At 32.2% G+C, this 24,696-nt stretch overlaps 1 protein-coding gene across 50 annotated transcripts in view; it reads right to left on the reverse strand.

Annotated features, from left to right (window-relative positions):
- The window catches only part of SK (small conductance calcium-activated potassium channel), an 877,735-nt gene that overhangs the window by 62,826 nt on the left and 790,213 nt on the right, over positions 1 to 24,696 (reverse strand). For 37 of the 50 annotated variants that reach the window (XM_073973813.1, XM_073973828.1, XM_073973808.1 and 34 more), the window contains one exon: positions 12,734 to 12,869. The exons of the other annotated variants lie outside the window; for them this stretch is intronic. In XM_073973813.1, the coding sequence (XP_073829914.1) occupies positions 12,734 to 12,869 (136 nt within the window). The remainder of the gene's footprint in view (positions 1 to 12,733; positions 12,870 to 24,696) is intronic. 50 annotated transcript variants of the gene reach the window in all.

Here is a 24,696-nt window from a genome sequence, read left to right on the forward strand (position 1 = left end):
ATAGAGAAATGTTTCAGCCTCAAACGTTCCTATAGAGGAATGTTTGAACCTCAAACTTTCTTATATAGGAATGTTTGAGCATCAAACTTTCCTATAGACGAATGTTTGAGCCTCAAACTTTCCCATAGAGAAATGTTTGAGCATCAAACTTTCCTGTAGAGGAATGTTTGAGCCTCAAACGTTCCTATAGAGGAATGAAATGTTTGAGCCTAAAACTTCCTATAGGGAAATGTTTCAGCCTCAAACGTTTCTATAGAGGAATGTTTGAGCCTCAAACGTTTCTATAGAGGAATGTTTGAGCCTCAAACGTTTCTATAGAGGAATGTTTGAGCCTCAAACGTTTCTATAGAGGAATGTTTGAGCCTCAAACTTCCTATAGAGGAATGTTTCAGCCTCAAACGTTCCTATAGAGGAATGTTTGAACCTCAAACTTTCCTATATAGGAATGTTTGAGCCTTAAACTTTTCTATAGAGGAATGTTTGAGTCTCAAACTTTACTATAGAGGAATGTTTGAGCCTCAAAATTTCCCATAGAGGAATGTTTGAGCATTAAACTTTTCTATAGAGGAAAGACTGAGCCTCAAACATTACTATAGGAGAATGTTTGAGTCTCAAACTTTACAATAGAGGAATGTTTGAGACTTAAACGTTGGCATAGAGGAATGTTTGAGCATCAAACTTTCCCATAGAGGAATGTTTGAGCAACAAACTTTTCTGTAGAGGAATATTTGAGCCTCAAACTTTACTACAGAGAAAGAAATTTTTCTCTTGCGAATAAAATCAGTACTCTGGAGTTGGGCAGGTCAAGACTTTCCTATACAGGAATGTTTGAGCCTTAAACTTTCCTATAAAGCACAGATGTGGAATTTTTTAACTCATTTTTCGAGTTACCGATAAAATCGGTAAAATTAAAATGCGATACTTAAAGAAAATGTTCGGTAAGTTATCAATCAAAATAAAGTTGTTGCTAAATTCTACCGATAGCAACAGTATTGTCAACTTTTATTAATACTTTTCATTCCTAAGTTTGCTTTTTAATTTTACCGACTTTTGTGGTTAATTCAAAAACTGAGTTACAGGATTCCACTACAGATGGCAAGAGCAACATTTTTATTTAGAAAAGACCGTGGATACCGTACTTTGATTAATTCCATTTTTTCCTGATTACATAATACTGTATGTCGCGGCATTTTAATATTAGTTACCCTTTGTGATGTGTGAGTTTTAGTGTTTGCGCCATTTTGCCATTGCTTTCGTATGACTTCATTTAAATGATGTTCGTACACTTCCGTTTTCCGTGTTAATACAGTTGATTGCTTTTTCCAGTCGTCTGACAAAGATTTAAAAGCCACTTTGTCGCATTTGTCCGTGCATGTCGTCCGTGTGTCCGTGTGTTTTATAACAATGACAACAATGCCATTTTCAATTGAATGGAAAATCGTAGTGAAATCGTAGTGAACTTAACACTTTTCACTTCACATTTGATCTTCGGGTATGTAGGTATGTATATGTGTGTTTATCTTGTCTATGGATTATGGAAACTGAAACACACAAACACATGACTGTCAATTTCTATTAAGTCACAGAGCTATAATGGGAAAGTCATTAAATTTTTAAAGTCTATCTAATGTGTCACATAAGTAAGACATCATTACAGTACTTGGGGTAAAATTAAGTGCATAAAATCTACAGATACAGTGGGCGTAAAACATTTTATTATAACTTTTCTTATTACTCCACCATGCAGAAAGCTTAAAACAAATTTAAAAATTAAATTAATATCCCTCACTTTATATTAGCAGATTTTTTAGTTCTTGACGGAGGGTTTCAGTTATTAATCATTACAACTAGTTCATCATGTGGGACAGTTATTTCACACCTTGCTTTGATTTCCTCCAAGACTCATTCTAGAGAGAATTCCAAATTCCTAGGGAGAATTTAAAATATTCTTTGGCTCACAACTAATTCATCGGCGAAGAAAATTACAGTAATTTGTAGTTACCTGTATCATTCATAGCTGCATTTTGCCGTTTCCTAACCAAAGATAATTTTCTCTACATTCCTTTCAATATATTCTGTTTTAGTGCAAATTTTGGACATAACTACATCAAAATGTTGGTGATTTTATTTCAAATTGGTTGTAGAAATTGTACATATCTGCACAAGAAATAATAAGCTTGTTTGCGAACTCAAAACAGGAACAAAAATTCAACCACTTTGATTTTATATTTACCAGAAGTGTGCAAAACAAAGATAACACAGGTGAAGAGAATTCAAAGTAAAAAAATTAAAATGTTTTCTCTCCTGAACCTGAAAAGAACCCTTTCTTTATTATTTCAGCATTGCTTATAGCTGCACATGACATGTCCGTAAGTATTAGTAAAGAAATCTGCTTTGTTAGGCAGGTGAGCGAATTTAAGCTTCCTGCATTTTTTGAATTGCTGCACAAGTACTCGTGCAATTTATGAATGTGCAGGTAAGAAAAAAATAACGTACCAACATTTTTTATCTGCCACTGTACCTATGTAATTCGTAATTCTACCCTTATTTTAATGTGTTAGATATTCCTTCCATGTACCATCCTCTTTAAATAATTATTTGGGAACAGATTCTTGCTAAGAATATAAAATAAGAGAAAATGAGGCTTCATTAAACCGGCAGCCAGACAGGCAGGGTAAAAAGTAATTAAATTACGTTGGCAATGTAGAGTAAAGTTTAGCCAAAGACAGCACATAGCAAAGGGGAAGAAGTCAAAAATAACATTAAATACTGACAACATTTGAGACTTGTTAGAGAAAGCTGAATTTTAATACAGGGTGTGGAAAAAATTCAACCAAAATAAATGGATGTTATAAGACCTCGATCTAAAGAAAACATTGAGAAAAATTGAAAAATAGTTGGGGTAATCCTAGGTTATGGAGGACAGATTATTTCCATAGGAAATAGACTTGACCTGGCCAACTGAAGAGTATTGAGAAAAATTCTTAAAACTTAAAGAAATAATATAAAATTTGACGCTCAAACCTTTCTTTGTAGGAAAGTTTGAAGCGCAAACCTTCCTCTGTAGGAAAGTTTGACGCGCAAACCTCTCTCTATAGGAAAAATTGAGGCTCAATAGGAAAGTACGAGGAAAGTTTGAGGCTCAAGCCTTCCACTACAGGAAAGTTTGAGGCTCAAACCTTCCTCTATAGCAAAGTTTGCGGCTTAAACCTTCTTCTACAGGAACGTTTGCAGCTAAAACCTTTCGTTTGAGGCTAAACATTCCTGTATAGGAAAGTTTGAGGCTCAAACCTTCCTCTATAGCAAAGTTTGAGGCTCAAACCTTCCTCTATAGGAACGTTTGAGGCTCAAAACTTTCGCTATAGGAAAGTTTGAGGCTCAAACCTCTCTCTATAGGAAAAAGGGAGGCTCAATAGGAAAGTATTAGGCTCAAGCCTTCCTCTATAGGAAAGTTTGAGGCTCAAACCTTCCTCTATAGGAAAGTTTGAGGCTCAAACCTTCCTCTATAGCAAAGTTTGCGGCTCAAACCTTCCTCTATAGGAACGTTTGAGGCTCAAACCTTTCGTTTGAGGCTCAAACATTCCTCTATAGGAAAGTTTGAGGCTCAAACAAACCTTTCTCTGTAGGAAAGTTTGAGGCTCAAACAAACCTTCGTCTGTAGGAAAGTTTGAGGCACAAGCATTCCTCTATAGGAACGTTTGAGGCTCAAAGTGTCCTATAAAGGAATTTTTTAGGATCAAACTCAAACTTTCACATAGAGAAAGACTTGAGCCTCAAACTTTCCTACAGAGGAAGGTTTGAATCTCTAACTATAGAGGCAAGTCTGAGCCTCAAACTTATCTATGGAGAAAGTTTTTAGCCTCAGACTTTCCTATAGGGATAGGTTTAAGTTTCAAACTTATGTATAAGGAATTTTTGACCTATAAAGAAGTGTTGAGGTAGGTTCGAGTCTCAAACTTACCTATAGAGAAATAATTGAATCTCCAATATTCCTACAGAGAAAGGTTTTAGCAACCTATAGAAGAAGATTTAAACTTTCCTCTGTACGTAAGTTTGAAGATTAAACATTTCTCTATATGTAAGTTTGAGCCTCAAACCTTCTCTTATATGTAAGTGTGAGGCTCGATCTTTCCCCTATACGTAAGTTTGAGGCTCAACCATTCCTCTATAGGTATGTTTGAGGCTCAAACATTCCACTATTATTGAGGCTTAAACCTTCTTTTATACATAGTTTGAAGCTCAAGAAGTTTGACGCGCAAACCTCTCTCTATAGGAAAATTTGAGGCTCAATAGGAAAGTACGAGGAAAGTTTGAGGCTCAAGCCTTCCTGTATAGGAAAGTTTGAGGCTCAAACCTTCCTCTATAGGAACGTTTGAGGCTCAAAACTTTCGCTATAGGAACGTTTGAGGCTTAAAACTTTCGCTATAGGAAAGTTTGAGGCTCAAACCTCTCTCTATAGGAAAAAGGGAGGCTCAATAGGAAAGTATTAGGCTCAAGCCTTCCTCTATAGGAAAGTTTGAGGCTCAGACCTTCCTCTATAGCAAAGTTTGCGGCTCAAACCTTCCTCTATAGGAACGTTTGAGGCTCAAACCTTTCGTTTGAGGCTCAAACATTCCTCTATAGGAAAGTTTGAGGCTCAAACAAACCTTCCTCTGTAGGAAAGTTTGAGGCTCAAACAAACCTTCCTCTGTAGGAAAGTTTGAGGCACAAGCATTCCTCTATAGGAACGTTTGAGGCTCAAAGTGTCTTATAAAGGAATTTTTTAGGATCAAACTCAAACTTTCACATAGAGAAAGACTTTAGCCTCAAACTTTCCTACAGAGGAAGGTTTGAATCTCTAACTATAGAGGCAAGTCTGAGCCTCAAACTTATCTATGGAGAAAGTTTTTAGCCTCAGACTTTCCTATAGGGATAGGTTTAAGCTTCAAACTTATGTATAAGGAATTTTTGACCTATAAAGAAGTGTTGAGGTAGGTTCGAGTCTCAAACTTACCTATAGAGAAATAATTGAATCTCCAATATTCCTGCAGAGAAAGGTTTTAGCAACCTATAGAAGAAGATTTAAACTTTCCTCTGTACGTAAGTTTGAAGATTAAACATTTCTCTATATGTAAGTTTGAGCCTGAAACCTTCTCTTACATGTAAGTGTGAGGCTCGATCTTTCCTCTATACGTAAGTTTGAGGCTCAACCATTCCTCTATAGGTATGTTTGAGGCTCAAACATTCCACTATTATTGAGGCTTAAACCTTCTTTTATACATTGTTTGAAGCTCAAGAATTCCTTTATAGATAAGTTTGGGGCTTTTCCATTCCTGTATAGGTAAGTTGTTAAGCTGTGTTACTAAATAAACGAAGTTATCTATTTTATTACACCCTGTAAATTTTTGGAAATTTTACATTTTCACATTTGTAAAGAACACAAATCCTGTATGTCCCTATACATGTGTATGTGCGTTCAAACATGTTACTATCGAATTACCGAGTACACCTTGGGATATTGCTGATGCATTTGCATTTTGCATAAGTAATTCTCACTTACAAAAGTAGCATCCCATGTGACAAACATTTCATTCCAAGAAGAAATTCTTTGTGATTTGCAAAGAGCAACTAACCTTTAATACAATGCTATTATTTTGGAATTTGTTGAAACTTTTAAGGACATTTTGCATAATCATGGATATGAATGATGTTCAAATATTCACATGAAAGGGAGGGGGAGGGGCGGATTGGGTACAAAAGTTATGTTGCATTATTTGGCAAACAAACTGCAATACCTGTCCTCTCTGGCATTGATAAATGCAAAAGGAGAGAGTGCCAAACAATAAGAAATATTGTTTTGTTGGAGTGCCAACAAAAAACAAAAATAATATTTCATGTAGCAAAGCAGCGTAGATAAAATATTTTTGAAATATGTATCTATTGCGAATGCAAAGTGTTATTAAGGATATGTTGCTGTTTAAGTATCCTCTTTTGTTTTTTTTTTGTGTGCCTTTAAAGTAATTGGCTTTATTCCAATAAGAAACTATAATAGCCCGGTATGTGACACTTATAATAATACCGGTAGTTTGTTCTTGATTTGTAACCATTAGAAGAGGAATTGCCGTATATTTTCTTTTGTTGGCAAATGTGGCCTAACAATTTGACATATGGTTTAAAGATATACGTCCTCCTTTTTCCGGTGAGTAGTGACAGTATTAAAGTAATGCCATATGAAGGATAGCTGCATAGGACTGGAATTTGGCACATAAAATATTTTTTATGGAAAAAGACGTTGTTGATTGAAGAGGAAACCGGTAAATTTTAAAAGTGTGGAATATTCATTAAGTTAAGGCTTAGCTTTATATGAGGATCTTGCAAGAAAGCTAATCATTTAAAAAATGTGGCTAAGTCGTTTGTGTGACGTAGGAGAAGAAGATACCAAGGAACGGTCCTGACCGGCTTTAACTTGGCAAAGTCCAGGATTTATCTTGGTCCCTCTCTCATCTCAAGTGGACACTGACTTCCCCGTGGTGTCACCTAAGGTAGCTGCCTTTAACACCCGTTAAAGGTAGTGAGCTAAAATGTGCCGCGAGTTCACCCATAAGAACGTTAAAAACTTGGGTTTGGGCGCCGGGTTAGTAACCTTCCCCTAGAAAAAAGCAGCCTACTAAGAAAAACGAAGGAAAATAAAATAAAATCCCTCTAAAGTTGACGAACCCCGCAAACGTTTTAAGGAGCATGATCTGCGAATCTGCACCTGGAATGTTTGCACTCTTACTCTTTATAGAGAAGGTGCAGTTTACGCATTGGCAGATGTACTTGAAAAGTACAAGGCCGACATTACTGCCATACAGGAAATAGGATGGATTGGGAAAGGCGTCACACAACACCTAAAGGTGAAGCACTGGAATGAAGCACATGGAAGACATGCATCGAGCGTGTTGGATGTACAATCGTTTCGAGGTGCAAACATAGACTCGGACCACTACCTTGTTGCAGCAAAGGTACGTACCAGATTAAACGTAGCAAACAAAGTGCGAACAGACACAACACGGAAGTTGGACATCGGTAAGCTGCAATCACAGCAGATAGCCACAGCATATTCCACTCAACTGGCCCAATTGCTTAATCAAAGCACTCCTCGTCCCGATAACATATCAGGACAATGGCAAAACATTGCCCACTCTATGCAAACAGCCGCAAAATCAGTACATGAATGAAGAATGAAGTCCGAAAATTCTACCAAAGAGTGAAGCATCAAACTGATGGCTTCGGCACTGGCACATCCTCCTGTAGAGACCAGCAAAGTAATTTGGTAACTGATACAGATAGTGTGCTAAAGATATCGAAAGAGCATTTTTCCAAACTGTTGGTATCCAATAGCAGCGAAATGGACGAAGATACCACAGATCCAATCCCAGAAGATGGTATTGAATGTATACCACCCGGCCAAGATGAGGTACAGACAGGAATAAACCGGCTGAAGAATAATAAGGCAGCAGGAGCTGATGGCCGAGCTGTTTAAAACCGGAGGCGACACGCTGATAAGGTGTATGCATCAGCTAGTTAGCTCCATGTGGCAGGAAGAACACATACCCGACGATTGGAACCTGAGCATCCTGTGTTCCGTTCATAAGAAAGGAGATAAGACTTTATGATCCAACTATAGGGGCATAAGTCTTCCCCCCATCGCCTACAAGATATTGTGCGAACGACTAAAGCCCATGGTCAACGAAATAATTGGACCTTACCAATGCGGCTTTAGACCTGGCAAGTCCACCATCGACCAGATATTCACCCTGCGGCAAATCCTGGAGAAGGCCCAAGAGATGCAGATCGAAACCTACCACCTTTTTGTCGATTATAAAGCAGCCTTCGACAGCCCGCTACGTTCGAAGGTATTCCAAGCCTTGTCTGAATTTGGTATCCCCGCAAAGCTCATTCGGCTTTGTAAAATGACTCTAACTGACACAAGATCTACAGATAAAATAGGAATGAACCTCTCCGAATAATTTTGTACCAAAAGAGGTTTCAAACAAAGTGACTGCCTCTCGTTGACCTTTTTTACATCCTGCTATAAAAGGTTATACGAGAGGCAAACGTCAAAAGAAGTGCACAATCTACACCAATAGCCACATCTTACTTGCTTATGCTGATGATATAGACATCATCTTTGGAAGAAGTAACGGTTACCTTTATGAAGGTCGAAGGAGAATCTGCTAAAGTGGGTCTGGCGATAAACGACGAGAAGACCAAGCTGATGGTGTCGACGTGAGATCGGACCAACTGTTGAAGTTGGTTCCTATAATTTTGAGGTAGTAAAAGACTTCGTATACCTCGGCACCGCCGTAAACACAACAAACGACATCAGTTGTGAAATAAAAAGAAGAATTGTATTGACCAACAGATGCTACTTTGGCTTAAGTAAGCACTTTAAAAACAAAAATGAAGCTTTACAAAACACTGATACTACCCTTGCTGATGTATGGTTCCGAAGCCTGGGTAGTTGCGCAAGCAGATAAGACAGTGCTTGGCGTGTTTGAGAGAAAAATTCTTCGAAAGATCTACGGACCAATCTGCGTTAACGGTGAATATCGATGTCGCATGAACCACGAGCTGTATCTGCTACAACGACATAAGTAAAGTTAAACGTTTCGAGATGCAGCGATTGCGTTGGCTAGGCAATATCATAAGAATGAGCGATGATGAACCTGCTAAAAAGGCGTATAAATCGGTGCATGCAGAATTGGCAGGCCAAAGAATAGATGGCGCAAACAAGTGGATGAAGAGATGACAAGGCGCGGTATTCCAGAAAGCGAAGCACAAAACAGAAAGAATTGGAGAGCTTTTCTTAGTTCGGTCTATGGAACAAATGTTCTGTAATAGGCCAGCTAAGTAAGTAAGTAAGGCTTAGTCGTTTGTTATTTTTCACATGTTGAAATAATAACTTTATATATGGTAATATAAAGGAAAATGTCATTATTGAAAGTTTAAAGTTCAATGCAGCAAAAAATTTACTTCCCGCATATATGTATCTGATCGATCAATCAATTTGTTCAAAACTATCAAAACTTCTACGAGCGGTGCACATAATTCTCGTAGGGAATCTTAAGGGTATATATGTGTTGCTTTAGTCACTTTCTGCCAAAGAAACCTAACAATTGACTTTGACCTCGGATCTGTTGCTCAAATGGGATCGATGGGAACTTTTAGGACATTAGTTGTAATGGCAACCTACCCCTCAGCCAATATTCCGCTTTGCGTTAATTTTTGCTATTTCAATATCTATTTTGACTGGGGTAGCATTTTGCTTCAATGACTAGTTTTTTAAACCTTTCAGTTCATCAGTATATGACACTTGCATCAAGTATTTCCCTCTTTGGTTTGTCTTCGTTTGATAAGATGTCCTTTTCATTTTCTATTCCATTTGTGGTTTTCTTGTGTGGAATTTTTTTCACAACCGCATTTGATTGATGCCTCATGGGAAATTGTCAAATCAATATCACTGCAATCCTGTTATAACAAAACAAAAACAAAATTGCAGATTCGGTAGAACAAAGAACGAAAAGAAAAGTAGACGTATCATGAATATGACTGACATGCGGGCACAACAAATGGCATAAACTGCAATAAATGAATTGAATTCAATTAAGACAAAAGATTTTTATTTGTCAAAGGAAAGCAACGGGGGAACATACATTGCTTCGCATGAATGGAATGTCGGCGCTATGTTCAATTTTAGAAAATAAATGTTTAGTGTAAGTCTCCTTAAGCGGCGATTCATACCAGCGCCTTTTTTGACCGGACAAAACGTGGATTTGATGGGTCATCCGCCGTACAGCCCCGACTTGGAAGTGGCGATATGAAGTTTCTGTTCCACCTTACTGGTGCGTGCCTTCACTTTACTGAGTGGAGTGAGATATCTTTTGTTAAGTTTAAAAAAGTGCTTCGTCGTAACCGGGCTCTCAAGAAGAACATGTTGCGGGAAATTTCAAAACTATCCCAGACGAGCTGTTAAACTGTATTTTTTTTCAAAATTTTGTGTTGGAGGTGCACGAAGGAGTATAAAGATTTAGTCCATATTCAAACCTGATTTATGCCTGGAAGTAATATTACCATATACAAAATTATTAGCAATCCGGTTACTCCCTTCGATAGTTATCGTGCGCACATTTTAGCGGAAATTTTTGTCTTTTGTGGGGGAGGTACCGGAGGGAGTGAATCAATATGAACTATCTTCGAACTTAAACTAAGTTTGGATAAAATATAACGATACACAAAATGTGAACAAAATCGGTTGAACCTTTGGAGAGCTATGGTGCGCACCAGCCACCCGGGCCCAGGTCCCTCTAAATGAAAATTGTTCGTACAATTTTTTAACATTCTTCCTCAAAAATGTCATATTTTTCCTAGTGGTCGATCAGTTATAGAAGTCACTGATACACGAAAACACAACAAACAACGTCAGTTGTAAAAGAAGAAGAAGAATTGTATCCCAGCAAAAAAATCCTTACTAAATAATTGGTTTTTATAGTACTTTTTGATAGTCGTAACTACTTACAAAACCCCCTACTAACCCATTATTTTAACAAGGGCATGTCGCACTGTCTTACTAGATATTCTATGACCACTAGAAGAACTAGTTATTCTGTGGCTTATAGAAAATGTCTATTTTTAGAACAGGTGAAATTTGTTTTCAATTTCAACACACTTCATATTTTTATTTTATTTTATTTTATTTTATATTATTTTATTTTATTTTATTTTATTTTATTTTATTTTATTTTATTTTATTTTATTTTATTTTATTTTATTTTATTTTATTTTATTTTATTTTATTTTATTTTATTTTATTTTACTTTATTTTATTTTATTTTATTTTATTTTATTTTATTTTATTTTACTTTACTTTATTTTATTTTATTTTATTTTATTTTATTTTATTTTATTTTATTTTATTTTATTTTATTTTATTTTATTTTATTTTATTTTATTTTATTTTATTTTATTTTATTTTATTTTATTTTATTTTATTTTATTTTATTTTATTTTATTTTATTTTATTTTATTTTATTTTATTTTATTTTATTTTATTTTATTTTATTTTATTTTATTTTATTTTATTTTATTTTATTTTATTTTATTTTATTTTATTTTATTTTATTTTATTTTATTTTATTTTATTTTATTTTATTTTATTTTATTTTATTTTATTTTATTTTATTTTATTTTATTTTATTTTATTTTATTTTATTTTATTTTATTTTATTTTATTTTATTTTATTTTATTTTATTTTATTTTATTTTATTTTATTTTATTTTATTTTATTTTATTTTATTTTATTTTATTTTATTTTATTTTATTTTATTTTATTTTATTTTATTTTATTTTATTTTATTTTATTTTATTTTATTTTATTTTATTTTATTTTATTTTATTTTATTTTATTTTATTTTATTTTATTTTATTTTATTTTATTTTATATTATTTTATTTTATTTTATTTTATTTTATTTTATTTTATTTTATTTTATTTTATTTTATGTTATTTTATTTTATTTTATTTTATTTCATTTTATTTTATTTTATTTTATTTTATTTTATTTTATTTTATTTTATTTTATTTTATTTTATTTTATTTTATTTTATTTTACTTTATTTTATTTTATTTTATTTTATTTTACTTTATTTTATTTTATTTTATTTTATTTTATTTTATTTTATTTTATTTTATTTTATTTTATTTTATTTTATTTTATTTTATTTTATTTTATTTTATTTTATTTTATTTTATTTTATTTTATTTTATTTTATTTTATTTTATTTTATTTTATTTTATTTTATTTTATTTTATTTTATTTCATTTTTTGTTTAAACTCTCAAATGTGCACCACCATCTGTTCTTTATTTTGTCAACAAAAAGCTCGCCTTCCGACCGTGAGCGTTGAACATACAACCCTAGGAGTTGTAGTCGGACACACACGCTCTGTGCCACCGTACTCATAACTTAGTAAGGAGTAATATATGTGGTTATTTTCTTACATTACTTTGTAATGGGTTATATAATGACTAACGCAGCAGATATGGCAGTGCTTGGTGTGTTTGAGAGAACAATTTTTCGAAAGATCTACGGACCAATCTGCGTGGACGGTGAATATCGACGTCATATGAACCACGAGCTGTATCTGCTATCGATTGCGTTGCCTGGGCCATGTCATATAAATGAGCGATGATGAACCTGCTAAAAAGCGTATAAATATGGGCCACACGGCGGTACACTCAGAGCTCGCAGGCTATGGCTTCGAAGGAGCAAAAAAATGGAAGAGGAGATCGAAAAACGCGGTATTCCAAAAAGCAAAACAACAAACAGAGAGGAATGGACATATTTCTTTAGCTCGGCTTATAGGACAAATGTTCTGTAATAGACCGACTAAGTAAGAATGTGTCATCAGTTTAATAAAAATTTACTTAAAAATCTGTCTAAATTTCACTTGGAAATAGCGTATGTCTGTCTGTGTTACAAGTACAAATGTATGTATATGTGATATTTAATACTGTATGTGACATTTGTATGTGACCATTTGAGCTGTCAAGAAATACGATATTAAGTGTCAAAGTCTCTGAAATACCGGAAATGAAGAAATTGCTAAAACTTCTGTAACAATGTTTTGGTCATGTTAGTCTTATTGTAAGGGATAAGTATATATGTATTTTTATGTTATGTATAAGTATATAGTCAAGTAAGAAAACTTACCATAATTCCTGTACTAACGGCAATACCGCGTCCACAGTATGTATTCGGTACAATATCACCAAAACCAACACTTAAAAATGTTATTGCTATCAGCCACATAGCGTTCAGCAGATTTGCATGTTCTTCATCATGAAACCTATGACGATGATGATGACGATCATAGAGATAAGGTATATTGGACATTTTGCAGGAGGACAAGGTCAACAATTTGTTTGTTTTTTTTTGCGGATTCATGTGTTTTGTTGTCAATTTGCAATAAGTTTTGTTCGATTATAACCAATGATGATGATTTTTAGTTGGTTGGTCAAATAACATTTTACAACAAATTGTTTGGAAGAAGAGTTGGTTTTATTTTTGGGTTTGTTTTGATTTTTCGTTTGTAATGGTGATGGTGGAAGGTTGCAGTTGTTGATGATGGCAATTTCGGATCGTCATGTTGTTGATTGGTTCGTTGTATGTATTCGTTTTTTAATAATACACACATACATATTAATATTTTTGTAGTAAAGATACAAAACAGAGATACGCACGGTTGGAACCAGGTTTCAGGTTTTTTTCGTTGTTGTTGTTTTTTCGGTATTGTTTTTATAGTGGTTTGGTTTGTGTTTGTTTTTGTTTGGTTTTTGCAGCAGTTACCGAAAGATAAACAAAATTGTTGTTGTATTTTATTTTCGTATCGAAATTAAATATTTTTTATGAAATAAAAGAAAAAAGAAAGATAAGGGAAAAAATCATAAGTTAAACTTAGAATACTCATTTTTAGCTATAAAGTAGATAGGGTTTTCTAAAATATTTAAACAAGGGTGGGATCAATGTAAACTACTAATAGATAGAGATAGTTTGTTTTCTTTTATTCTTGTTTTCAAAAGAGAAGAGAGAAAGTCAAAAAATAGTTACAAATCAAATACAAATTGTATAGTAGCAATAGATTAGAAAGTTATCCTAGAATGAAATTGAAAATGCCTTTGGCTATTGCAAAGTATAACAGTGATATATTAAATATACAATACTGAAAGGTTTGTTATGTTAAAAGTTAAATAGTAATATAATTGTTCCACGAATATCCCAATGAGGACAAGCTTAGCTTTATCGCCGAGACCGAACTGCGTGTCTTAAGACACCTCTTGTAGAAGACTTTTACATGGCTGAAATACTCAAGATGTTTGGTCTATATTATACTGAGGGGTATTTTGTTACCGGACATTCAGTGTGCATGGCAGGTGAGCATACAATTGCACCACGGAGGCACCCTTAAACACTTTCTCAAAAAATACCTATCCGTTCTTGTGTGGAGCATAGTTTGGTGTTTCTGGATGAGTACACATGTTGCGCGTAGTGGAATAGTCTATAGAATAAATAGGGTAGCTGCGAATTAAATAAGCTGTCTAGGTCAACTCAGCCGTGCTGGGGGAGAGTCTCGCATCAAATGTTCCAGTGCCTACTAATCTCAGATCAGCGAGCTGAGTCTATGCCTCCTTCTATAATATCCAAGAAAACATTCATAGATAGGAGAGTCGGGTTAGTGAGTGACCAACCCTAATACTCTCAAAATGAAAGACGAATACCCATGAAAGACCTTTATGTTGTCGACTTCAGCAAGCCTTTTATATACAACGATCTTCAAAGCTGACCTGTAAAATCTTCACCCTTTCGCAAGAAGGTGCAGATACGCCTTACGCAACATCAGCTTGGATTTGTTTTGACCAACTGAGAGAAAACTAAACTAAGCTAGGTACTGATAAGTGACAAGTTTTTATCAACCCTGTTCGACCTTATGTAAGATACATGACAATAGACTTGGAGTCAAGGCGGAGAAAAGGGAACTCGTACAATTCACCCGAAAAAGCAAAATTTCCGTATTCCAGGCACCAGTTTGGGACGATGTTGCATTGGTACTTTCTCCGGAAGCTAAATACCTTGGTAAAATCCATATTTTGGTCATCTTTTGACATAGATAAGAAATACCCATTAGCGGGTAAAGAAAGTTCCTATTGCACTCTATTTCTGCAAGAATTCCATGGGGAAAACTTGGAGACCCCTAACCACATGTCATAAACTGGCTGTATGTGGACTTGTCTGGTGGCAAGCACTGTAAGTCTGTAAAGGGCTGCGCCAATTCTAATTACCGGAGCAGTCAAAAGCACTCCTCAGGTTGCCTGGAACGTGATCCCGGATCTCCAACCTTAAACTTAACTGACAGTCAGCTTGAATCAAAAATATATTTTCTTTAAAATACGCGTTTGCGATGAATTATTTGAAAAAATCCATTTTTGGGAAACAATTATATAATTGTTCCACATCCCAGACGGGACAAGGGAGACAATTGGGAAACAATTGTTTAAAAAAATCCGCTTTATTTAGAAAAGTCCAAGCTTGTGAAAAAATATTTTTTTTTTTAAAAATACACGTTTGCGGAAATATTATTAAAAAAAATCAAATTATTTAAAAAAAACAACGTTTGCGAAAAAATAATTTAAAAAAATCCACGTTTGCGAAAAAATATAAAAAATCCACGTTTGCGAAAAAATATAAAAAATCCACGTTTGCGAAAAAATATAAAAAATCCACGTTTGCAAAAACATTATGTAAAAAAATCCACGTTTGCGAAAAAAATCCACGTTTGCAAAAACATTATGTAAAAAATCCACGTTTGCGAAAAAATTATTTAAAACAAATCCACGTTTGCAAAAAAAAAAATTAAAAAACCCACGTTTGCGAAAAAATTATTTAAAAAAAAATCCACGTTTGCGAAAAAAATTACTTAAAAAATCCGCGTTTGCGAAAAAATAATTAAAAAAATCCACGTTTGCAAAAAAAAATATTTTATTTATTTATTTCAATGTTTATTATTATAAAAAAATATAATTATAAAAAACTAGCAGCAAGGCTATCGGCTTAAAATATTTTAAAAAATTCTTTGTTAAAAAAGACCACGTTTGCGAAAAAATTATTTAAGAAAATCCAAGTTTGCGAAAAAAATTATTTAAAAAATCCGCGTTTGTGAAAAAATTATTTAAAAACAGTTAGCGAAAAAATTATTTAAAAATTCACGTTTGCAAAAAAATTATTTTAAAAAAATCCACATTTGCGAAAAAAATTATTTAAAAAACAAAATTCATGTTTGCGAAATTATTTAAAAAAATCCACGTTTGTAAAAAATCTGTTTTTAAAAAATCCACGTTTGCGTAAACAATTATTTTAAAAAAATCCACATTTATGAAAAAAAGTATTTTGTTAAAAAATCCACGTTTGCGAGAAAATATTTTTTAGAAAAATACAACTTTGTGAAAAAATGTCTTTTTTAAAAATCCAACTTTGTGAAAAAAATATTTTTTTAATTATTTCCAATTATTATTATTATTATTACTATTATTATTATTGTTATTATTATTATCTTTATTATTATTATTATTATTATTAAATATTTTTTAAAAAATTCACGTTTGTGAAAAATGTACAGATTTGTGAAAAAAACATTTTTGAAATATCCGCGTTTGCAAAAAATATATTTTTTTAAATTAAAAAAATTTACGTCTGTCAAAAAATTATATTTAAAAAATCCCCAGTTTGTGAAAAAATATTTATTAAAAATCTATTTTTTTCACAAACGGGGATTTTTTTAAATAACTTTTTTCCAAAAGTGTTTATTTGTTTAAAAATCCACGTTTGCGATAAATAATGTTTGAAGAGAAAAAATCCTTTTTAAAAAATTCACGTTTGTGAAAAATATTTTTTTAAAAAATCAACGTTTGTTAAAAATATATGTTAAAAAATTCACATTTGTGAAAAATCAACGTTTGTTAAAAATATATGTTAAAAAATTCACATTTGTGAAAAATATTGTTAAAAATGTGAAAAATATATATTTTATAACTTTAGATTTGTGAAAAATACTGTTTTAAAAAATCTTCCATTGTTAAAAAAGTATTTGTTAAAAAATCTACGATTGTGAATTTTTTTTTTTTAAATTCCACGATCGCAAAAAATTATTTGTTAAATTTCACGTTTGTGAAAAAAAATTTACAAGTCCACGTTTGTGACAAAATATTTTTTTAAAAAATTCACGTTTGTAAAATAGTATTTTTATTTAAAATCTACGTTTGTGAGAAATATTTAAAAAAATACATTTGCGAAAGAATATTTTTAAAAAATCCCTGTTTGGGAACAAATTTTTTTTTTTTTTTGAAAATCTCGGTTTGTGAAAAATTAGTCTTTAAAAAATCCACAGCTGTGAAAAAAATCATTTGTTAAAAAATTCAAGTTATTTAAAAAATATATTTTTTTAAAAAATCCACAACAGTGAAAAAAATCTTTTGTTAGAATTCACGTTTGTAAAATTTTTTTTTTTTTTAAAAATTCACGTGTGGGAAAATTATTTTTTAACAAAATTACGTTTGTGAAAACATATTTTTAAAATCGGGGAAGTAAAAAAATATTTTTTAAAAAATCTTATTTCTTGGGAAAAATTATTATTTAAAAAATCTTTAGAAGCTTGGATTTTTTAAAAAATAACTTTCACAAAGCAGGATTTTTAAAAAAAAAATATTTTTTAATCTTCACAAATGTGAATTTTTTAAAAATATTTTTTTTAATCCAAGTTTGTAAACAAATATTTTTTTTTCAAATAGTCTGCCTTAATCCCATTGTTGCTGTTTTTATATTTTAAATCAACGAATTTATCAGTGGGAACAATTTAGTATTGTTGTTGTTTATATTTTGTTGATCTGTTTATTACAGGCAGGGATGACTACCTTACGCTTAGACGAACAATGCCAAATTGTATCAAATAAAATTCGTTGTTTTAAAAGATTAATACAACTACAATTGGATTAAGCCAGAGTATTTTGAAAAGGAAACAACATTGCAACAGCTATCCCAATAAAAATTTTTAAAAATTTATTTTTTTTTAAAACACGTTTGTGTAGTTTTAATTTTTTAATAAACCACGTTTGTGATTGTGATTTATTTAAAAAAACACATTTGTTGAAACTTATTTTTTAGTAAATCCACGTTTGTGAAAAAAAATATTTTAGATTTTGAATCTAAAGTAGATACGAGTATTAATGAACTTTTTATGCTGACTTTTTCTTTTCGCATTATTTTTAAATATATCGTCTGCTCCGTCGGAAAAGGTCGTAAGTCCCTCTCAATAAATTTTTCAGGAGGAAGAAAAAACATTCCAGCGCTTTCTGTATTAAAGATTTTATTATGGTGGTAAAAGCAGCATTTTTCGTTTATTTATTCCGCTTCAATACCTGTACTTTGTTTGATAAAATTCCGTCGTGTTTGGGAGATAATTGGATGTCTTTGGACTTACGACCTTTTCCTTGTACAGTTTTGTATTTTTGTAGGGACTTACGACCTTTTCCTACAATTTACGGACGTTTTTAAAATAAAATATTTATACTTTGAAAAACAATGTGGAAAGGGTACTATAAGTTTGTTTTGTCCAATATTCGTGTAACATCGCGAAGTGTTCGTCGTAGACCCCCTCCCCTTGCAATTTTTTCATATCTTGACGAGATAAAGCGACCTAGCTATGTGTGTCCGTCCATCCATTAACAATTGTAATAAAACTCCAGGTCTCAATTTTGGACCGATTGTCACGAAATTTTGTGGAGAGGTCGGGTTCCGACCAGAAGTGACCCCATTAGATGTTGGTTATGATCGAAAGGTGTGAAATGGACCAAACCCACAATTTTTACCCGACTTTGTAGCTGTCCTGTAGATCGCAGTAATATTCCGATCGGAGCGAAATTTTAAGAATGATTTGGGTTTAAGACAAAGAATAAGCTTGCAATTTAACATGGTGATGAGATAATTATTAACGGGTTTAATGGACCAAAACTTTTGTGTGAATTCTTATATATAAAAGACAATGTGTGTATGTTTGTATGTTCCGCATAGACTCAAAAACGGCTGAACTGTTTTTTTGAAAATTTCAGAGAATATACAAGGAACAAACCAGGTGAAAATAGGCTTTATAGTTTTTTAATTTCGGAGGGGGCGGGGGCAGGCCCTATTTAAAAAAAACGGTTTTTTGCAAAAGTTATGAAAGTATCGATCAGAAAATTAATTTGCGAGGCAGTGGTTGTTGAATCTCCGACCCTAAATACTTATTCTATATTCAGATTATGCACAGGGATGTCCCTTGGGGGAAGTAGGCTATATATTTTGCTGAATTTCGGAGGAGCGGGTTACACCTGTGCCTTATTTTTTTTAAATGCGCTATATATATAAAACTTACGAACGATTCCGTTTTCCCTAATCCTGCGTACATATTTTAGCAATAAGACCCGACCAGAGTAAAATTCTAAGTCGGTATACCATGACCGTCTGCCCGTCTTTTGAAATTAAGATACAGCTCGCAATTTTTAAGATAGATCTTCGTGATTTGGTATAGATGTTTGGTATTGACGCCTTCATATAGCCCCCATAGAATGGTACCTCTCGATTTCCGGTATTTTGAAGGTGTGGCCTCAATATTCCTCCGAAATGGCTGAAATTTGGTATTTATTCTTCGTTTCGGGTACAAAACATTCTCCCATAAATTTGTCCATATAGGTCCACACCGTCATATAGCCCCATAGAACGGTGCCTCCCGAATTTCGGTATTTTGAAGGTTAGCCACATTGTTTTACCGAAATTGCTGAAATTTGTTATTTAGTCTACCGAATTTAACGACGTTCTTACTTGTTATTGATAGTCACTTGCATATCCTAACTAATTGCAATGCAAAAAAATATAATTGGCATAAGAAAAGGTAACATAAACTGTTTCAAGGGCCAGCAACGTGGACCGGTTCGGCTAATATTTAATATAAACATGACACGTTGTACTTATGACCTTGTATTTTTGCCTTACGACCTTTTCCTTCAATTAAATTTCATGATTAATTCCGTTAATGTACGTGGTTTCTTAGCTACATTATAATCCCAAATAGTGCCCTCTTTTGTCTTCCCAAGTATTTCTGTCCCAACTCACTGCATCTTTTGTTTTTGTCTGCAAACCATGTAGAATCTTCAGCATGTAATGTCTTCCTACGTTTAGGAAGTTTATCATCAGTGCTTTCAGAATCACCGTGAAAACCATATGGAACTAGACCCATGACACCATCGTCTAATTCCATTCCAAATTCATACTGCTCTTTGTTAGCAAAAACCATGATGTCCTCTTAGTTTAATAACATTTCAATCAACTATTATTTTAGAATCATTTAATAATATAAACATTGCACTTACCCGCCCGATAGAAGGTATTATTTTATCGAATTCAGAATACAAACTAATCTCGTTATGTGACCAGTTGATAAAGTTAAGTAAGATATACGACAGAAAAAACAGTAAAAATTTTGATTTTTTTTACAAATTTTTCAATACATGAGGTATTTGAATACATACAGCATCCCAATTTGTATCAATGAAAAGGCCAGAAGTCCATCTTTCATAATCAGTTCGCTTATAGGGAAAAATAGATTTCAAATGTAAATTTTCGTTGCAATATAGAAATTATCACATTTTTGTTCAAAAGTTTGGTCCACAGGCTCCGCCAAATATCATCCGATTATCATCCAAAGGTGTAGGCTAGTTCTTTACATTGTTCCCCAACCATGGATGACGTTAAACATTATATCTGAACTACATTAGCTGTAGTATTCTTTTAAAGTATACATTTTCCTGTGGACTTACGACCTTTTCGTACTCAAATTTGTACGTTTTGTGGACTTACGACCTTTTCCGACAAGGGCAAAACATATAGAAAAACGCGACATACTACCATTTTCTTTGTATCATACAACGTGTTTTGACTTGTACTATCATCCTGTAACAAAAACGCGATTTCCAAAAAAAGTGGACTTACGACCTTTTCCGACGGAGCAGACGATATACTAAAATGTGTTGATATTTTATGAGTAAATTTTTTTAATAAACCACATTTGTTAAAATTTATTTTTTTTTAAAGACGTTTGTGTAATTTAATTTTTTAATAAACCACGTTTGTGAAAGTTTATTTTTTTATAAAAACACGTTTCGGTAAATGTGCTTTTTTATAAAACCAAGTTTGTCAAAATTAAAAAAAATAAACCATTTTTGTCAAAATTTAGTTTGTGAAAATTAATTTTTTTAAAAAACCACGTTTGTGAAAATTTATTTAAAAAAAACACGTTTGTTGAAACTTATTTTTAGGAAATCCACGTTTGTGAAAAAAATATTTGAACTTTTTGTACTGACTTTTTCTTTTCCCATTATTTTTAAATATATTCTAAAATATGTTGATGTTTTATGAAACCATTGTGAGTAATATTATATTCAATTCTAATACTCGAAACAATCTGAAGGCCATTGTTAATAATGTAGGAAAACTAATGTTGTCGAAGTGAATTAATCTGAACAATTTTGCTACTAACTACTTGTACACATATACATACATATAAGCCAACATGTATGACCATCAACGAGATGCATTTCGTCAATAACAATGTTTAGCTAAATATTTAGTTTTTCAAACTTTAAGTAATGCTTTACATTTTGCATTTTTGCTGAACAATAGTTTTCCGTTCCTGGAAAATTCAATTCACGGATGGGCGGCGTGAAACGTAGCATAATGGTTGGATGTCTGGGACTTCGGTAGACTCTTAATTTTTCAATGTACCTCTTAGGTCATAACAGCTCAACTCGAAATAGAATTAATTAAAAGTGTGTTGATTGTCATTATATATTGATAGGGAGACTCTATTTTTTATATAATTTAAATTATTTGTTTTTTTCTTTAATTATTTGTGGCAGGAAAGAGTTATAAGAATATTGTCACAAATTTTTTTAAATAATATTTAAAAAAATGTTCCCTTTGTTATTTTCATGTCACTTTATAAGTATATATGTATGTATATTCTTTTAATTAACAAAATATATTAGCAGAAAAAATTCAAAAATAACAATTTGGTGCATTTTCAATTTCATTCATTTTGGGATTTTAAGATGTAAAGGTGTGAAGAAAAGTTTTCTTAACAAGGGAATATAAGCTGTTATATAAGTAAAGATATAAATAGAGATATAAATAATACATGTGAACACTATAAAACAAATTAACTGTATAATATTAGAGTTCAACATAACCAATAAAGAAACGAGCAGTAGTAAAAAATTAATAATAATAGGAAGAACAAGAAATCACATTTGCAAAATCGGGGGGTTAACAGGTAACATATGGGTGGTGGGGGGATCCACAAGTTTTAGCGTGGGGTTTTGCAGGGTTACACTGGCGAGTTTGGAGTGGTGGGACTGGTTTTTTAACGTATTTTGCATTTAATTGACACACGTCCATACACACAAAGAAACACGTTCACTCTTGACGTTTATGGGGGTTTGTTTTCTTTAAAGATTTCTCACCATTCATTTTATTCACATATTCACACATAGATGGTGATGGTGGGCAGAGGTGGTTGGTGGTAATTACAATTGTAGTGTTGTTTTTTTTCATCGATAATGATTTGACAAAAAACACAGGGAAGAAAGTTATAAGTTAAATTATACAAAATAATACACTGATACAACAAAAAGTTATAATAAAACACATATAAACAATTTAAAAAAAAAAAATAAATATATAATAAACACAACATTGAAAAATATTGAAAGCGTTTGGTTTTTTTTTAAGATTTACACTGATAGACTGATATTGGCTGGTTTGAGGTTTTACATTTATTTTGCAACAAAATAAAAACAAAACAAAAAAATTATAAAAAAATAATTAAAATTTAAAAATAAATAATTTTAAAGCATAATAAATAAATTTTTAAATTGTAATAAAATCCTTATATGTACCATATACATTAAATTAAACCGAATTTAATATTTTCTACAACCACTATTTAAGTCATAATCAGGGAAATCATGAATAAAAATTCCGTGCGGAATTGATTTTCTCTCCCCAGTTTTACATATATCATTTCCATACTTATGTCCAAAAGGGGAATAGTTTTTCGATTCGGCGAAAATATTCCATAATTAAGTGATTCTAGTAGTTTTCAACGTTTTTAAATATTGATTTTAATAGAATTTCACTTTTTAAAATTATTTTCCCTCCGTAAATTCCCAGGGAAATATCTTCTCGAGGCCATTATATGGTTTATATGAGCGACATTACTCCCAAAAGAATTGAATTTTAGACCTTGCAAAGTCTACGTAATGATTAGTATATTTCCTCAGAAAACATCTTGCGGAGAGTTTCAGGGTAAATATCCTAGAGCTTTGAATCGGTGAAGCCCAAATTTGGATTTTTAATTGAGAAAGTGAGAAGTCGTCTTTTCAGTTAAAGATAAAAATCGAAAAGAAATTTAAGCGTTATTTAAAAAATATGCAGGTTTGTGAAAAAAATATTTTTTAAAAAATTTCAGGTTTGTAAAAAAATATTTTTTAAATAATACTAGGTTTGTGAAAAAATATTTTTTTAAGAAATCCACTTTTGAAAATAAAATATTTTTTTTTAAAAATACCAAGTTTGTGAAAAATATTTTTTTAAGAAATCAACTTTTGCGAAAAAAATATTTTTTTAAAAAATACCTGGTTTGTGAAAAATATTTTTTTAAGAAATCCACTTTTGTGGAAAAAATATTTTTTAAAAATACTGGGTTTGTGAAAAATATTTTTAAGATGTCCACGTTTGTGAAAAAATATGTGTTTAAAAAATATCAGTTTCGAAACAATATTTTTTTTAAGAAATCCATGTTTGTGAAATAATATTTTTCAAAAAAATACCAGGTTTGTGAAAAATGTTTTTTAAGAAATCCACGTTTGTGAAAACATATTTTTAAAGAAATCCACGTTTTGAAAAAATATTTTTTAAAAAATCCATTTTGGTAAAAAATTATTTTTAAAAAAATTCCAGTTTTGTGAAAATAATATTTTTTTAACTTCTAGGTTTGTGAAAAAATATTTTTTGAAAAATTCACGTTTTTTTAAAAAACCGACGTCTGTGAAAATATATTTTTTAAAAAAAATTTACGTTTGTGAAATGATAACTAAAACAAATCCACGTCGTAATATTTCTACAAGTCAACTCCTCAGGTACCACCTACACAAAATTTCGTCAAAGTGCAGTTTAGGACCTACTCTCGAATCGTTTTGATTTTTCTAGCAACATGTTGTGCTCAAATCACCTATTACGACGGCGCAAGTCTTTTGAGTGTCGCGTCCATACTTCTTGGAAAAATGGCGCGAAAGCTGTAGAAAATCCCTACGGCCAGCATGTGTAGGGGTTGGCGCCCACGACAGTACTCGAACCGAATACTGCGTTGGTACACACTTTGCATATAGTAATATTTCTTCACATATTAGATAAAATTCGAAGGTGTTGCTAATAGGTCAACTCCTTTCGGTACCTCCTCCGCAAAAGTTCGAAAATATTCGCTAATAGTACGCGAGATATCTTATAAAAGGAGAAACCGATTTGGTGCAAACTTTGGATCTCGAAATATTTTGTCCAAATTTAGTTTACTTTCAAATGTGGGCCCATTCGTCCACACCACCCACACAAATGATCAACAGTTTTGTGCGGTATGTTCGAGGATCTGTTGGAAAAAATTTTCGAAGGTACTCCTATTGGCCCTATTTACAGCGATATTATGTTTTTCGTGGTAATGGGTAAAATGGGCAAAAAGCTCTAAATTATATGGTGACCAACTAAAATGACAGGTGGTCGCGATATCTATGGAGAGGAATGGCTCCCAAAATAAGACCCACTTGCAAAATGGGGGGTCCATTCCTTTTGGTACCTCCCAGTAAAACTTTTGAGCTTTAATCTAAGTTCATATTTTTGGGAAAATTTTTTGGGAAAGAAGAAATTCTATTTACACAGGCTGAGGGTACACCTCTGACGGCAAAGCCGACTGATACTTTTTTACTTGTTATACCCTCCACCATAGTATGGAGGGTATATTAGGTTGTGTTTTCCATTTGTATCGC

Source organism: Musca autumnalis, unplaced genomic scaffold, assembly GCF_047663935.1.
Source record: "Musca autumnalis isolate F117 unplaced genomic scaffold, ASM4766393v1 scaffold_3, whole genome shotgun sequence".
Taxonomy (NCBI): Eukaryota; Metazoa; Arthropoda; class Insecta; order Diptera; family Muscidae; genus Musca; species Musca autumnalis.